Source organism: Varanus komodoensis, unplaced genomic scaffold, assembly GCF_004798865.1.
Source record: "Varanus komodoensis strain SLA01 unplaced genomic scaffold, ASM479886v1 scaffold67, whole genome shotgun sequence".
In the NCBI taxonomy this organism is placed as follows: Eukaryota; Metazoa; Chordata; class Lepidosauria; order Squamata; family Varanidae; genus Varanus; species Varanus komodoensis.
In genome coordinates this window covers 1,102,046-1,119,837 of record NW_025336308.1, presented here as the reverse complement: position 1 = coordinate 1,119,837, position 17,792 = coordinate 1,102,046, and the positions used below count along the sequence as shown (strand labels likewise).

Sequence of the window (17,792 nt, the reverse complement as noted above, 5' to 3'; positions counted from 1 at the left end):
GGAGCTGAAAACCACTTCCCCTGCCAGATTGCTGAAGGGCAAATGTTGCATTTGCCTTCCGCCATCTGCAATAGCAGAAAGGAGAGAGCTGAAGTAGCACTTTGGCTGATGAAATCAAGTTTGGATGATGTACAGGGAGACCAGAAGCCAACAAAAGCCCCCATGATGGGCTTGGGACTAGTACAGTGACCAAGAATATCCATTTATCTATTTATTTAATATCTATACTTCCCAATAGCCAAAGCACATTAAAAACAAAGAATGTATCATATTAAAAACATTAAAAGTTGACAATACCAGAAACAAAGCATCCAAGCTTGTGGCAACAAATTATAAAGTTTAACCAAAATAACTGATAACCACGTTGTTACCGGACTGAGCCAGTCAACAGTTGGGGCAAACCTGGGTGGACCCCAGACCCGAGCCAAACAGAGCCTGAGACGAGACTTGAAGCCAAAACCGGCTTTATTCTAGTGCCCTATAGAACAAAGGGAGACAAAAGGGGACATTCAGCCCAAAGCAGTGACTCCAAAGTTGCACCCCAGTACATGCGTTTTATGCCCTAGGTTGCCAATTAGGTGACCTAATACACATCGAATACATCGATATATCAATGTATGCACCCCTCCCGTGCTGGAGAAAGAGTCCTTTCTTCTGTCAAGGACCAGACAGTTCCCATATCTATTTCTTATCTGCTCGAGATTCACACGGGCTTGCCATGTTCTTTCTCCCTGCGCATTTGCAACTTTCATGGCGGCTAAAACCAGTTTCCACTGTCCCTTTGATGACTGTATTGGAGGTCAGGCTGGCGTGTTAGCTGCGGGTTGCACAAAGTTCATTTTGTCCGTATCCCCCCTCCCTTCTGGGACGGTATAACTGTGGTGTTTTTACTATGGGGCCTTCCTCTGGCCAACTCCTTTCGGGGTGTTTTGGGGTGCTGCAAGTGGTAACAATGTGCTGACCCCAAGACCAATGCATTTGCCCTAAGCCATACGCTTTCGCGACACTCCGTCTCCACTCTATGGTACGAAAGGCAGCATAGAGAGGCGGGCGGCTAGAGCGACGGGAGCGGCGGCTTCCGATCCCCCGGAAGCCTTGCGGGCTTGCCGCTCTGGCCTCGCTCCCGACCGAGCCCGCCCGCGTCGCGGGGTCGATGACGCGCCCCGGCTTCCGGGGCGTGGCGCGAGGGCTGCCACCATTGTCGCCGTGCCCGGTGCCCGGCGGCGCGCGGGCCGTGCCGTTGCCATGGAGCCCGACCCGCGGGGCAGCTGCGTGCTCAGTAACCTCGCCGAGGTGGTGGAGCGGATCCTGGGCTTCTTGCCGACGAAGGCGCTCCTGAGGGCGGCCTGGTGAGGGCCCGCGGCCGCGCTCCGGCCGAGGGGAGGGCAGTGGGCGGCCGGGGCCCGCGGGCCGGAGGGCTCGTTCTCCTGGGCGGGCGGGCCGGGGGGTCACGGCCCGCTCCCCGGGACGCCGGTGCTGGAGGCGCGTCGGCCTGGCTGAGTCGGCCGGGCCTCGTCCCTTCCCTCCCGTGCGTATATGCCTTGTAGGCGTTTGTGTGCATTATGTGAACATCCCGCCGTTGTTCCTGCAAGGGACCCGAGGTGGCCTCCGAAGTCCTCCTGTCGGCGCTGTCCTCGCAACCGCCGTGCCCGGCAGGCTGGGCTGGGGGCCCGCGAGTCGCCCAGGGAGCCCCGGGACGAGGGCCGCGTGCGCGGGGTGCCCCGTGTGTGCGGCCGGCCTGCGTGGGTGTCGTAATGCAGAGGCCGCTTTCGTTGCAGCGTGTGCCGCCTGTGGAGAGAGTGCTCGCGCCGGATCCTGAGAAGCCAGCAGAGCGTCGTCTGGGTTTCCACAGTGGAACCGGGGCCGTCAAACAGCCATGCTCTGGTCCAGGTGTTAGCCGAGGAGCTTGAGGTACGTGGATAGAGCATGGGGCGATACATTTTTCTGAATCTGAAATGCTCAATGACTCTTCCCACTGTCCCTGCGATGGAATTCCAGAATGAAGTGGTTTTGATTATCTTTCATTATGGAAATTCCAGCTACCTATCCTGCTCAGAGGCTGCCTTCAGACCTTACAGCGTCTGTTTAATTTCACTCACCGCTTTGCAGTAGTTGATTGGACCTTGAATTATTTTGAAATGGGTATTTTTGTAGAAAGGGCAAGGTGAACCTTTTTTTCCTATGTGTACAAGGGCCAATAATATATTTATAATTATTCCATGTTTAAATAACTTCGAATGTCAAGAGGCTGCAGAATCCTCTTAAGCAGAAGAAAGAACTCTCTAAATTAAAGGAATACGAAAATGATACGGCTTTTTGGCAGGAAACACACTTGATGGCAGCAGATACACATCACCTGGCAAGATAGTGAGTAGGAGAGGAGGAGAGTGTGCAGCAGATATTTTGACAAACATTCTTTTTGTTTTCATCTCAAGAAACTATTGCTGATCCTGTTAGCTGGTTTTTCATTCTGGTTGGGAATCAATGAAAAAGTAATGGATTTGTTTAACATGTATGGGTCTAATGTTGGCTCTTCAGCCATGTTTCATTAATGTTTTAGCGAACTGATATTATGTCAGGGGAGATTTCATAGTACTTAGGTCCTTTTTGGGCAGGAATGAAACAGCCCCTAAGAGGCAAGCAATGGTAGGATTTGGCTTGATGGACTTGCAGGGAATATTGTGTCTAGATGATAGGAGCTACGCATTTCTATTGTCTGCAGCATAATGATTTTGGCTGGATTATTTTGGGGTTTCTGCATCCTTGGTATGTCAAATCAGAGACACTTAAGAATGAAAAGTTGCTAATATCAGACTGTGCTGCAGTCAGTTTGGATTGGTTGCGCAAGAATAGCCACAGGTCTTCTGGCCTTTGGCACTTTAATGTTTCTTTGTTAAACGATGAGTCTTTTAAAAATCAGATTCTCTCTGAGTTACAAGAATAGGTTGAAAATAATGAGGGTACAACAATCTGTGCTCTGCTGAGGCTAGCAAAGCTTTCGTCCAGGACCAAATTATTGCTTATGCTTCTCATAAAAATAAATTAGAAATCTCAGAATTAGAAATAGATCTCAGTGATAGGTTAAACTCTTAATACCCTCAAAATGTATGTAATACTGTGACATATTTGTTTTAGGTAGTATTGACTGATTTATACCTGGCAAATATTTTCACAAGTTTAACTTTATAAATTTTTATGGGGCTCCTTTCCATCATGAGTATCCTTGGAAAGGATGTAACTTCTGATCAGAAAGGGTAGATTTGACATCCCCGATCTTAGTCGTCACCATCCAGCTTATTTGTTGACTTGAACTCGGCTTGGGTCTTTTCCACTCAAACTAGAATCCTCTCCCTGGCCTGCTTTGGAATCTTCGTTTCTAGATCCTCTCCCCGGGTAGATCACATGGGGTTCCTGGCATGCCAAGTTAACATAGATCTATGCTTAGATAATGCACTCCCTTCCACTGTGGCAGCTGGAGAGCTGTGGCGTATGCTTTCGTGTCAGTTGCAGTTCAGTGTACTTTCGCTTGCAAAATTGATGGGGAAATCCCACCGTATACTTTGTCAGCCATGTCTGCATGGCCGTGGGAACATTTAGGTTTGGTCCTGCTGCTTTTATAGCTTCTGAGCTACCCCTTTTCTTGGAAGCATTGATTGATGCCAAACAGTTATCTCTGCCTGCAGTTTATGACCATAACGATTTAATATCAGAAAATAAATGTGATACGCAGGGCCTCAAGTAAGTAAGGCATACTGAACCAGGCCAGCCCAAGTTGTCTATCCAGTGGAATGCATTGGGGATTATAGATCTCAGGCTATGCTTAATTCAGGTGTAATTCTGCAGATGCTTTCCTTTTCCATATGTTTTGGCAATGCACAACCGCAGCTTGCTCCTGAAAAGCAGTAATTCAGAAGTGCATATATATTTCTTAATATTAAAGAACTTTTCATCACAAGATTTGTCCAAATTATCTACCCATTTCTTGGAATTTAATGCTAGGTCAACATAAATGAATTTTTCTCCCCCTTTTGACAGATAGATGACTAATTTTGCAATACTGAAAGAAAAAAAAACTGGTCCCCTGTAATAACTCAGGGGGTGCAGGATTTACTGAAACCTTTGAGTTTTGAACACTTAGTTTTTAGTAACTTACAAATGGATATTTGGGGTGCCTTTATTGACACATATGCATAATTATTTTAATAACAATAGCATGTTCTTTTATATGCTAACATATGGGGATATATAATATAAATCTAACAAGCGCTATGGATCTTTTTCTTTTCTTAAATCCTATTCAAATATTGTCCTTTTCCTGTTCGCTTCTGTTTTTATAATGGGGTTTGCTTGTTTTTTATTGCACAGTAAAAACAAACATTCAAAGATTGTTTCTCTGGTGGGGCAATGTAACATACAGCAACTTGCGAATATGTAGCTGATCAGAGTTGGAGAGGGGGGTTTTAAACCCTTGAAGAATTAGAGAAACTGAGCTTTGAAATTCTTTTTCTACACTATTTGGTGAACTTCAGTATTAAGGAGGTGCTTAATAGTGTCTTTGACCTCAAATCCCAGGCACACTTACCTGGGAATCAATCCAGTCAGCACCATCACTTGAGTTCCAGATAAATGTGCATTATGCTGCACTGACGTCTGTGATGTGTGTACCCAGATATCAACCCCACAGAACTTGTGGGGAGGCATTGTTCCTAAGCACTGGCCCCATTGTTATCGCTCTCTTACCAATGCAACCCTTTGCAGAAAATAAACAAGTTGGCCTTCTAGACGACCTGGTGACCTCAGGGGATATCCTGTCTGGGGATGATGAGAGTTGTGGTTCAGCACAGCTCAGGGACAGCAGGTTGAGGAAGGCTGCTCTAGAGTGTGAGGCAGAGCAATCAAGCAGTAAAGGAGAGATCCCAAACTGCTTGGCGTGCAAACAAGGCCCTTTGATTACCAAATAACTCAGCGTTGTTGATTTCTGAACAAAGCGATGGCTGTTAATATAAGTCTTTCACAGTGTGGATCATATAGTTCTTTGCTGACTTGCATTTGTCATTGAATATCTTGCGACTATTCCAGAGAAATTAGAGGAGTAAGTCAAGGGCCATGTTGACTCTGAAGAGGTGTATTTTGTAGGGGACGTGGAGAGGTAAAAGCAGCTAGCACAGCCCACCGGCAGCCTATTTCCTTTGGAGGGATGAGCATCTCTAGGCCAAGCCAAGTGTCTTCTGTGTTGGGAGAGTGTCTGAGCGTGGGGTCGGAGAGTGCTCTCCCGCCATGTCCAGCCACACGTGCTTTTCCTATGAAAGAGGAGTTCCTGTGTGCATTTGTCTGTGCTGCCTGCCCCTTCATGCTTGGTTTTTACTTTACAGAAGGTTCACGTGCTCCCCCAGACAGTACTCTACATAGCAGACGCAGAGACCTTCAGTGGGCACGAGGAGAGCCATGGGCACGGGCAGAAGAAAGGTCAGTACCTGTCCTTCTGCCTTCAAGGAACCTTCCTCTGTTGGGAGTTGCCCTTGGTGGTCCTCAGCACCCCTGCCAGCGGTGATGCTTTCGTGACATTCTGTTGGGTTGGTGCTTCTTCCACCAGCCCAGAGTCCCCACAGGGGCACCTTGTCTCCCTTGTCCTCCAGCTTTGATTAGTCCAGAGGAGAGGTAGGGCTCCATCCGCAAGCCTGGGACCCCGGGGATGCTTGCGCCTTCATGAAACACCTTGCCACTCTGCGAGCATCTTGGCAGAAGTTCAGGTTCTGCCTGCCCTTCCCTTAGTTCAGAGGTGCTGGGTGACTTTAAGACCTCAGGAAGCCCAGCAAGTAGCAGCATATCTCGCCACTTTCCTGGTGGCTGGGGTATTTGAGAAGCCGTGGCGGTGCTTGTGGAAGAAGCACCCATTGACGAGACACCTCCCACACCAGACGGTTGGCCTCTCCTGGTCACATGTAACTGTAGTCCTGTCGGGAGCCTGCAGGCCCTCAGATGTTGATGCCCTGGAAAATATAACTGGGCTGCCCAAGAGTTAATGCATGGTGTTTGAACAGCTTAGTTTGCTGCTGTGGAACCCCAGTGCTTATTGAGACAACCAGTTAAAATACCTCGAAGAACTTAACTGTTGCTGCCAACCGTATCACTGATCCCATCTGACCTTGGACCAATAGTTGTTCTTTGGAATTGCAGCACGGAGAAAGAATAGCACGGAAATCGCCACTGCGTTGGAGAAGCTATTACCAAAACGATGCCAAGTCCTCGGCCTAGTGACACCTGGAGTTGTCGGTAAGAGCAAAGCAAATGCATTCAGCAGCCTGATGCTTTCCCCCACAATTTCTGCACTTTCAAGCCAGTCATTTCTCCGGCTTAAAATCGGAGAGTAGCTTGCAAAAGGGAGTGTGTGTTGATTTAGATGGGGTCCCTTGCAAGGTAACAAACAAGGCACGATAGCTGTTGGACCCCCAGATGAGCTCACCTCCTGTTACCTTCTCCACAAGGCCTTTTAATCGTGAGCTGCCCCAGTGCAGGGACTTCACACAGAGCCACTGTGATGTGTTCAGTCACTTCCTAGCTCAACTGTCAGGAAGACTGTTTAGCAGGTGATTGGACGAGGGACCTTGTGTCTAGAAGGCCTGTGTGTGTTGCAGTAGAGCTATGAACCTCAAGCACAGAGTGTGTGTGCATCTTAAAACCACATGTCGAATTAAAATGCAACATTCTCCTGCCAGATTAATATGTTGGAGGTTTTCAGTGTGTACTAAAAGTAGCAGAACCTCCCTCTTTGCGACGTCAGATTTCCAGTGCCTTGGGGCAGTTTTGTGCTGATGGAGAGAAATGGGGCCATCTTAAAAAACAGTATTATTGCAGTGGCACATGGTGGTTTTGGGGGATGAGCTGGCAGCGTCAGAGGTCTTAAAACTGATGTTAAGCTTCACACCTGCTTTTGACTGGTTCCCTTTAGTCACCCCAATAGGCTCTCGCAGCAATCGGCCTCTGGAGATAGAAGACGGAGAGGCTGGTTTTGCATTACTCTTCCCCAAGATCGATGGGGTGAAGATTCAGACCTTCCACTTTTTTAAAGACTTGAAGAGCAGGGTCCTTGATGAAAGCCAGTTTGCTGAAGCAGGCAAGTAGTGGTTTAAAAACCGTAACAGCAACACATTTAAAGCATGGTAGGTTTAGTTTTACTTGTTGTTCTTCTTGTTCTTCCCAAAAGCAAATTGAGAGGATCTCCTGGCAGGGTTCCCTTGAGTTCATATTGACAAATCCACAGTGTACAACTGACTTGTAGGTTCCCCGTCAACCTCTGCAAAGCTGTCGATCATGATTCCTCCATCTCGGGGGCCTGACTTGGCAGAGGACTGCTCCTCTTGTGTTGTCATCCTGTCCATATCGGCCCCCCCCCCCCGCCCCCTGAGATCGGCGGCAGAGGCCCTCCTCCGGGAGCCCTCCATGAAAGATACTAGGAGGGTGAGCACCTGGAGGAGGGCCTTCTCTGCGGTGGCGCCCCATCTGTGGAATGCGCTCCCCAGAGAGGTCCGCCTGGCGCCGTCGTTATTTGTTTTTCAGCGCCAGGCCAAGGGCTTTTTAATCAAACAATATTTTAATAATTATTGATTTTATTTATTGGTTTTATAATATTGAGCCAGAATGTATCTGATTTTATATGTATGTATTTTACATGAATTTATTTATTTATGTTGGAAGCCGTCCTGAGGCTTATGCGAATGGGACGGCATACAAAAATTCCAAATAAATAAATACTTCAGTAGTTGCACCACAGTACGTGCTCCAGAAGCATGTTGTGCATTCGAGCAGTACCAGCTGAAGAGTGATGTTTGGTTTGAGGGCTTGCCTACAGAAAGACACATTGGCCGAGTTGGGCCCGGCACCTGCAAGAGCCACTGCCAGTCTGTGCCAGCAGCACTGAGTGAGGGCTATTGGTCTGATGCGTCTACGGCGGTGTCCTATGAGCATCGGATATGGGCAGACAGGTTCTGCAGAAAGAGAGAGAGGGGTGCATGTGCTGGTAGTAAGGGCTGCAGAAGAACCTGTGCAGACACGCTTTTTAGTGTGTACTAAAAATGTTGGGGGGGTACCTAAAAATGTGACCCCGGTTGCAAAAGCCCCACGATCGGTGTATCACGCAGAGGACTTTGCCACACTCCCAGGCTCCGTTCTGGTGCAGGTTCCCTATACCATATGGAGCTAAGGTACTGAGGGAGGTAGAATTACACATGCTAATCATTTTCAAATATTGAAAATTTCTTTAGACTCTTCAGTGGTGGTAGATTGAAGCAACATTGTTTTATTCTTAAAGTTTTATTCTTAAAGTTCCGGCAAAACTCAAGGAAGAGCCTTTGCTTACTAAGCAGCCAAGTAAACCGTCTGTCTTCAGAACTTTGAAGCAGGTCTGTGCAGGCACTTTTCAAGGATGCTCTCAAGGATACCTGTATCATGTATCCAGGATCTTAGGGAGTGTTAAGTTCTGCATTGCATCCCTTCTCGTCTGCCGTTCTCAGTTGTTGATTGTCCCTTGCCGTGCCCTGTGCGAGGTTTGCAAGTGTCTGATTACTCTGGCGGAAATATTTTGTAACCAGCCCTCAAGAAAGAGCAATTTCCTGAGCCGCCTCTCCCCATTATGCTTTCTTTCATGGGGGTTCTTAAAATATTCTACTTTGTCCTGATTTATCCTGGGGCAGATTACTCTTCAACTCCCTGAGAACAGTAGCATGCAGTTATTTTGTTCAAAATGTTATAACAGCAATCTTACAAATGGCCTTTTTCACATGTGCACATATACATGCGCGCGCACACACACACACACACACACACACTTACACTGTTAGACACCAGCCCTGTCAAAAAACAGCAAGAATCTTCCATGCACTGGACATGCAGTATAAACTCAAGAGTATAATTGGTTTGTTGTCCAACTTGGAGCATCTTCCTTGTGAAGAGTAACTAGTCCAACTTGTTTTTATGGGCCTTTTTAACTTCGGAGAATTTTCAGACCCTTCCTCTGGTTGTAACCTGGATACTCTGGGTGTGTTGTTTACCTGAGCGCTGGTTACTTGGTGTGCTGCAGTGTTCATGTCTTTTGACACGTAAAACGTTAACCACAGGTTAAGGTTGCCAAGTGCAAAGCAAAACATGCGATTGCAGGCTTACACGAAACCCCCTGGATCGCATACTGAGAAGAGGTCACTTACTGCTGGAGGGCCACAGTGAACCTAAGAAATCTTCGGAAGAGGCTCCTGCCTTTGATTTGTGTTTCGATCCTTTAGGGGGAAGTAACACTGAAAACACAGACACGGTTTGCTCAGCCTAGAATTAAAGATGCTGCGACACCCTGCCAATTGCCCTTCTTGCCAAAAGGCAGCGATGCCATGATTAATCTTTCTTCTCTCCCCCTCCTTCTGCAACCAGGCCTGAAGAATAACCCAGACCTTAGAGTGGTGCTTCTCTTTGGGTACAACACCTGGAAGACGGGGTCCACACGGTTTCTGCAGCAAATAGTGAATCGCCTGAATGAAAAAAGCATAGTCTTGGCTGGGGGACACGTGGAGAGGTTTACGTCCCCAACGTCTGAAAAGTGGGTATCGGCAGGGACGTGGGACCTCTTGGTGCTCGGGCATCACTGGAGCCCCGTATTACATTGTTCAAGGACAGTGAATGGTCGACTGTGCAGTGTCTAGTCAATTTGGCTGTCCTCCGTTTCTGAACGTCTCAGTTGCAACTCTCCCCCGGTGTCTTTTGTTCCTGGTCTACTCAGGTCGCTGAGGCTGGCAGTGGTCCCTTCTAATATGGCCCAGGCAACATCTGGCCCTGCAGAAGGCGCTGTTCTGCAACACCCATCATCCTTCATTGTTGCCTGTGCTGGCTGGAGTTGCATTCCAGCCATTCTTGGAGGGCCACGTGTCTCCTGACCTTGTTCTAGTCCACGTCGTGTGTTCCTCCATGCTCAGACAGCGGGCCATGGAAGTGTTCTTCCCCACACGCTCAGACCTGCCGTTACTCTGCAGTAGTGGAGTTCAGGGACAGACTGCCCTTGGACTTGAAAGCCGCACTTGCCCGCCATGATTGACAATCGCTAGTAGCACTCTCCTTCGTGAATTGAAGCCGCATTCGCATCTTGTGTATTTGTATTGTGTTGTCTGCAGGAGCTTTCCTTTGGCGTAACTAATTGCGTCAGTCAATTTCACTGGGTTCTGAGAAAAGACGAGGAGGGAAATTTCCTGTCTGCTTTCATTGTGCCATCCCGTAATTATAAACCTCTGGCATGTGTTTGTCCTGGCTAGTTGTTTTTCCCTTATACTAAAAAAGTGTTTTAGTCTTTCCTCATAGAATGCGATGGCCGTGACTTCCCATATCCAAATTGGCCTTTCCACTCTATAGTATCCCTTTTGAGTCGCTTGTGGTACAAAAGGGATTAAAACTTTACTCCTCTAACCTGGACTGTATGCTCCTGTATGTGGCAGGAGATAATGAGCTCACTGTTTTTCACTGGCTTGGAGGTGAATGATGTGGGCATAACAGGTGAAGAGAGGGCAAGGTTATCAGTCTGAGGGCGACCTTTCGAAGACACAGCCAGCCTATTTGCTGTTTGAGCAATAGTTCTAGACTGTGGAGATGATGTGGTTCCAAAAGCTCAGGGAGATACTAAGGTGCCTGACTCCTTTGTAAGATTAATGATTATGTTTGACAGAGACTCTTAAGGAGATCAACATAGAAAAATGTGTTAAAGCACTGATTGCAGCGATGGGGGGGTGGGGGGGATAATTATTCCATGATAACTGCAAAGGGCTTTTTAAGGCTGTCATTGGATTTGCTTTGCCATTTGGGGTGAAGATTGGTACACACAGGCTGTGGTTGCAATACAAAAAGTGATATTCAGAATGCTGTGATGAATTTCAAGCTGCAGTGTAGAAACCGCTTTGATTTGGCTTGGCTTGGCTTGAGAGCCATAATGCTCAGCAGAGTCAGAATCTGATTCTGTCTTACTCTCTTGCCAATGCTAAGGTGGTGCTGGCATGTATGAGGGCGGTCCGTTTCCATTCTCTGGTGAAGGTGATGCAGAAGATGCTGCCTGAGATCATTGGTTGCTGGACAGTTTGCTCAAAAATGCACCTAGAACTAGCTTTCCAGCCCCTGTACTAACTGGTTCACCCTTCCCTTTCCAAGGAATTCCGCTCTGCTGTGCCGGCGCTCTCCAAGCTCACCCAGATATTCTGAGCTTTCTAAATCTCTCGCTGTATGCTTGGCACGGGTAAAGAATAGAGGGCTTTTGAACTGCTGGCAATCTCTGTTTAAATGGTTAACGCACGCCGTATCGCAATCCGCCCTGTTTCTCTTCCTCCATTTAGTCTGATGAAATGTTTTGGGTTTCTAAATGACAATGCTAATTCTCTGTGCACCAACCTGCCTTCCGCTGGCCCTGCAGGTCACAAGCACCTCTTCTGATCCCTTGAGCCTGGCTCTGGCAGTTGTCGAAACGGCATGTCCCTTTGTAGTAAGGCGATACTATTACACTGTGTCCGCTCGGGGTAGGGTACAGCAGGCGCAGGAGTCCTCTCAGGTAAATTGCTGTCCAGTCCCAGCTTTATTGCAAATTATACAAAAAGGAGGTCGAATTTTCACCATGTCTCGTCCTTGTGAAATTTATTTCGATGAGACACCACACTTGCGCACAGTAGTTGATGCCCTAGCATTAATGTGCAGTTAGTACAACAGACAGTCGCCCTTGGGGGTTTTTTGCACTGCAGTCGTGTGATATTCCGGCACATCCTCACCCAAGGCCGGCATTCTGCGGATCAACACAGAGCCCATCTTCCCTGCAATAGGCCGGAAAGGATCGGTCCATTCGAAGCCAAGCGTCATTCCAAAATGTGGCTTGTGGCAGAGGGCATGTGTGTACTCCACCTGTTTACCTAAACATGAGTGCGTGCCCGTTGTGGCGCTTGTGTTCATTTTTGAAGTGTAGAATTTTGGCAATGACCCCTCTATATTTATGTCACGGTGCTGATATTGGCACCATTTGGAGCTAATAGGCCACCACAAGCTTTGTATTCTATCAGCTAAAAAGAGGAACTCCGCAAGATACAGGTTTCTAATCTGCTGTTCAGATGCCGGTTGCTCTTCAGAGGGGAAGAATGCAGAGCCCCTTCTTCCAGGGGATGTCTCTTAAATGTTAAGTCACATGGAATTCTTGTCCTCCCAGACAGTTGCAAAAACTATATGAATCCCTCAATCATATAGTCAGATTTGGAAGAGAAAAATATTGGTAATATTGGCACATTTGGCCAAGAGGGCATCAGGATAAAGATCTGGTAAAAATGCAGTTAAAATGCCAATATTCCGTGCATTTTAATATAAATGTGCTTTTATTGCAATTCAGATTTCCAGCAGAAACACAAAAATTACCTGACAATTACACCATTTCCCCTTTAGGTTAAAAGTTTGCCAGGACAAAGGCAAACAACTCTAACATTTGAAACAGTTCACCTTTTTTTAAAGCAAAGCTACAAATGTCTTCCCCGGGAATTCAGGCATATCTAATGGAAGTAAATTTATGTACTGATGGATACAATTCTAGATCTCCACCTCACTTAAGCAGCAAAGCAACAGCCAGGCTGCACAAATCAAAGGTTTATTCTCTTAGAAGACCAGTTGCTTTCCAGAGTTACTGATCTGAGTGTTTTGTTTTTGTTTTGCCAGCTTTTAACCTTGAGTACCAGAATCTGCATCTTTTAAAGGAAAGCTGAAATTTTCAGAATTCAGACAGGTTAATGGCCTTCAAACAAATCCTCCCGGAAAGCTATATATTGTCACCCCTGACGTACTGAGGGGGGAAATCTGTTCCCTGTGTTTTGTGGGACTCTTGACTTGATGTTCTGGGAACAATGATCTTTGCATTGCCTTGTTCTTACCGCATGTACAGTTTTGTTGCTACTGCTGTATTCTGACCGAACTGTATCAATCCGGCACTTCTTTCTTTTTCAGTAATACTCAGGCTGCCGAGTCCTGCGGTGTTGTCGGTTTGGCATTTAGTGGACCCCAAATCCAGAGCGCCACGGTTCTGTTAGATCAAGATGTAGTAGATGAGCGGACAGCAGAAGCTGCGATGCAGCGCCTCAAGGCCGCACACATTCCCGAACACAACAGCCTCGGCTTTATGTTTGCGTGTATCGGCAGGGGATACCAGCATTACAAAGTCAAGTCAAATCTGGAAGCAGATGCTTTCAGGAAGTTTTTTCCGAACACTCCTTTGTTTGGCTTTTTCGGACACGGGGAGATAGGATGCGATCGCATTGTGACTGGGAACTTTATACTCCGTGAATGTAATGACGCCAAGGATGACTTGCTGCACGGTTACACCACTGTAATGACACTTATACACCTGGGCTCAGCTAAAGGAAGCCAAGTTTAAACCCCTGTTTGTAAACATGCACCAGGATTGCCAGCCTGCCTTAGTGTCGCAAGGCAAAACGGTTGGCTCTTCCAACAAGTACTTTATGTAGAGAAAGTGATAATTGCCCCATTGACTTTCAGAACTTCTAGCTGCCATCAGATGAAATTAAGTGAGGAAGAAGACCTCATCCAAGTTTCTAAAAGTGCACATGTGTCCGGACTCCGGTAGAGGCTTCCTGATTTTATTCCTAAAGTTGGAAATGACATGGCATTAAGTGCGGGCTTGATCACATTCTGATACTTGAAACTGCAGTGGTATTTCTGTTCGTGGACAAATTTGGCATACTGATGAATAAGGTCTTACAGAGCTCTGAAGCTGCTGCTGCGTCTTTTATTTCCTGGCAAGCTTTTCTCTCAAAGTGTAAAGCTGAATGGCCAAATTCAGTCCTTTATGCGGTAAAATCTCTGCCTGTTGAGTTAAGGTAATAAAATACATGTACAGGGCTGCCCACATTTAAAACATGAAGTACTTTTCTTGAATACCTGTACCATATTTAAGATAATCTTAAACTTCTTTGTAAAACACTGGACTGGAATCTGCTGTTGGACTGCTGCTTATACATAATAGCAGTTGCCCAATTGCTTTTTATGTTTGCCTGTCTAATAATTTGAATTTTGGGGGCTCCTGATGTGATGCATGATCGCTGTCATGGAGGGACCGCAAGGCTCACCCAGTTTGTTTGTGTGTGCGTGTTTGGTTGTCTGAACCTGTTTGTGCCGCATTGGCAATTGCCTGAATGGGGCACAGCAAGGGAAGTAGAGCCCGCTGTTGGGGCTTGGCAGCTGTGCTCTGTGTCATCCTGTGTATCTGCAGAAAGGGGATGCTGGGTCTCCCAGTCCTGCATGCCCTGTTTACCTCGAAATAGGTCCTGTTGACTCAGGAGTGGGTGTAATTTTCCATCTTTCAACCCCTAGCTCTTAAGGTACCCTGTAGAAAATAGTGTGTCTAAAGACAACAAGGAGAATGGTGAGCATAACAGCCAGAGGGCACGAAGAATGCTGAGTGAATGTAACTTAATTGATCGAATCTTCTTCCAGGGCAGACATCAGCAGCCTTTAAAGGGAAACCAAAACCACTGCTTGTATCCACGTAGGAAAGAGAAATAGCAGCAGATCGTAATGATGCAAGAAATAAGCCTGGTGCATAGCTTTCTGCTTTTCACTAAAACCAGTGAAGATAATTCATGATTTAACGTAACCTCCTGGACTTTGATTTTTCCCCTCTGGTTGCAAGATGTTACCAGTGAAAAGCACCGGGCCAGAGAATGGGTGACACAGTGTTCAATAACTGGAGGAGAAATTGGGGAGATCAAGGTTATGATAGTCAATTCACCGTTGAAATCAGAAGAGGCTCGGAGCACTAACATTACTTGAATGTGGTTGCATTTCTGAGCACAAACGTGGAAACCATAATTTTAAAAGGTGATGTTTTTCTTGTTGGACTGGTGTATTAGCAATCCTGTTCATGTATACTGTGTTTTGGACTTAATGCCGAATGGAGAATTCCATGTGATCCATGATGCAGTTGTCATTCTCGGTTTACTGGACTGTGTTTTTCACAAATGGATTCTGAAAACGCTGCTGAAGCATTTGTCTTGTTCTGTTTAATGCACAAAAGCATACTTCCTGTCAGAGCTTCAGGAGAAATTCAAGGATTTGGAAAAAGCTTCCCAAATATTCTCCGAGTTTGATGTGGCAGTCTTACTGCAACACTCAGAGTTCTAATAGCTTAAAAGGATGCATGTGGAAAACTTAATATGATGAGGTGTTCTATGGATGAAGGGCATAGCTATGCTGGCTTTTATTTTATTGAGTTATATAGGCATTTACCGGCTATCTTTTAGGGCATAGTGACTTGTGTGATTATAAAAACATAAAAATATATAATACAATTAAAAGCAAAATCACAAGCAATTATCTGACTGCAGCACAAAGTTACTCAAACAGCCTGTTAACAAACCAGCAGATAGAAATCCTAACTATTTCAAACCAACTATTAAATTTTAGATCTACCATAATTGCAATGTCAGGAAAAAGCCACCTGCCATAAATGCGTTCTTAACACAGATATGCGCCCAGTGGAAGCTGTTCGTGCCTCCCTGGGCAGCTTCCCAAAACTTGGGTGCCACATTATATTGTGCCCTGCCTGCAGACAAAGCAACTTGCAAGCAGGGTTTCACTGTAGTTCAGGCTCGGTGTAAGGCTCACTTTCAACGTATCTTTCTTGTGTGCGTGTTTAGCACAAGGACTGTTCACCTGTTGTGCCCGTCCAGGCGGCCTTCTCCAAAGTAGTGCCCTCGTGCCTGCCGATTAGGCGGAGCTAACTTGGCTCAGCCTGTGAGGATTTACTCTGAGGCAGGCCTAACGCTAGTGCAGGTTCATCTTGGCACAGGCAGCCCCTTTTGCCTTTCTCGCTTTCTTGCCTTCCTAGGGGTAGCCCATTTTTACCTAGAAACAGAGTTGGAGAAATGGTGTTCTGTTGCACCAACCCTGCTACACCAATCCACCCAGTCGAATAGATTATTGAGGCTGTGGCTTTATCACGAGTTGAGAACTGGGGCGAAAGCAGATTTATAACACTGCCCTTTAAGCTACTTCGGCTGCTGGTTGAACAGTAAAAAGGGACGTGAGAGGCATCCTGCTCCATGCATGGCAGAATCTCTGTAGAGCTATTTGAAAAGCAAGACAGTCTTGTACAAATAGTTTACAAAGAAAAAAGTGGTTGATTTGGCACCAGATACAGTTTTCCACATCCTTGTAATTGGTTTTATCCTGGTCAGTGCTGAATTGGAGACATAACGTTGTAGAATGTTGTAGATAACATTCTTCCTTGGTCCACAAAGAGATCCTGGGGTGGCGGATAGGGGTGAAATAGACATGCAAGCAAGAGGGACAGTCTAAGAGCCAGTGTTGTGCAGTGTCTTGACACTGAACTAGGATCTCTTAAGGAGTGAACTGCCCATCGTCTTATAAAATAAGCATTTTTGGTGCCCACCTGTACTGTATTTCAGCAGGACTATTTTCTAGCATATCTCGAGATGGAACTTGTAAACAGCACACACACTCTAGTGGGAAATGATCTGGTTTGGGGGGCTCTTCCCCTAGAGAATACCATCACTTAAATTGAAAATTCTAGCAGGGTAGATTTTATTTTATTTATTTCTTTAGGAGACTTCTATGCCGCCCCATTCGCCGAAGCCTCGGGGCGGCTCACACCCATAACATAGATGTCTTGTGCCACAATCTTATGCATGCTAACTTAGAACTAAGAAATGGGAGCAGGGGATCGTTCAGCATTAGGGAAGGCCACTTTTTAAAAATCAAGACAAAAGTAGGGGGGGGGAGTCTTTTTAATCTTCTGTGTAAATATGGAGCTAAGTTGGCCACTCTTCCCGTTAGAGAAAGAAATACGTTTCTAACTGGCATAGAAAAATTCAGCAGGTGTGGATTATCTTGGCTACAGTGGTGAGCAAACCTTTGCTCAATCCCTTCTCTGCGTATATGAGCTCTTCCTAGGAAGAGAAGCATTTACGGTGAGGGCATGAAATTCCTCTTGTTTGTGTTTAATTTTTCCCACTGAGGGGAGAGCGGAAGGCAACCATCTCCTTAATGCTTTCAAGCAAGCAGGGGCTTGTGGGTTTCCCCGTTCAGTTGGAATGAATAGAATTCAGCAGTTTCCTCCAATCTCATTATTATTCATATTTTAAAAGTTACCTTCAAGCAGTTGGGAGTGCAGATATTTCCTGAGGTTACATGCGGTTTCATGTATGGACCATTTTCTTATCTGACCTGTAGAGCCAACGGATACCATGCAAAAGAACTGATTTTAAACTCCCGATGCTCTTTTGAGAGAAATTAAATAGGTTTTTAACAAGAGAAGAATAAACTTTTATTTACAAATGGAAATGTTTTGTGAACTGATTTTGGTATAAACTACTGCATTTCTTGAAGATTTCATATTTTAAATTTAGTTCAAACAAAATGGAGGTTTCACACTTTCTCTACATTAAAATGGTTTTGCCAGTCCTGTAGCAATTTTAGCTTGTGGAAGCTTATAAAAGATTCCTTCCATTACATCTAATACGATTGCCTTCCACATAAAGTTCGATTCAACATAAAGATCTTTTTATAGTGCATGCCTAGGGATATATAAAAATATAGATTTCTGGTGAATGGATGGAACATATGAACATCTCAACAATAGTGTTTTGGCGTGATACAATAACATATTTCTATTATAATGGATAAAATTGAATCTAACCCATCTCTTGATATCTTTACATACCTCTGATATTCTGTGACTGTCAACTGTGAGAACATAATAATTGTATATG

The 17,792-nt window shown here is 45.8% G+C and overlaps 1 protein-coding gene across 6 annotated transcripts in view; it reads left to right on the top strand.

The window, feature by feature from the left end:
* Positions 1–1,221: 1,221 nt before the first annotated feature.
* The window catches only part of FBXO22 (F-box protein 22), a 40,378-nt gene continuing 23,807 nt past the window's right edge, over positions 1,222–17,792 (top strand). For 5 of the 6 annotated variants that reach the window (XR_006416639.1, XR_006416640.1, XM_044450605.1 and 2 more), the window contains exons 1-6: positions 1,222–1,349; positions 1,779–1,911; positions 5,373–5,466; positions 6,178–6,273; positions 6,950–7,114; positions 9,418–9,583. Coding sequence is in view for 4 of the 6 variants with exons in the window: in XM_044450605.1 (XP_044306540.1) it covers positions 1,246–1,349; positions 1,779–1,911; positions 5,373–5,466; positions 6,178–6,273; positions 6,950–7,114; positions 9,418–9,583 (758 nt within the window). In the remaining 2 variants the exon portion in view is untranslated. Of the gene's footprint in view, positions 1,350–1,778; positions 1,912–5,372; positions 5,467–6,177; positions 6,274–6,949; positions 7,115–9,417; positions 9,584–12,990; positions 17,359–17,792 lie in introns of those variants that run through there. The other variant, XM_044450602.1, reaches the window with a different exon arrangement.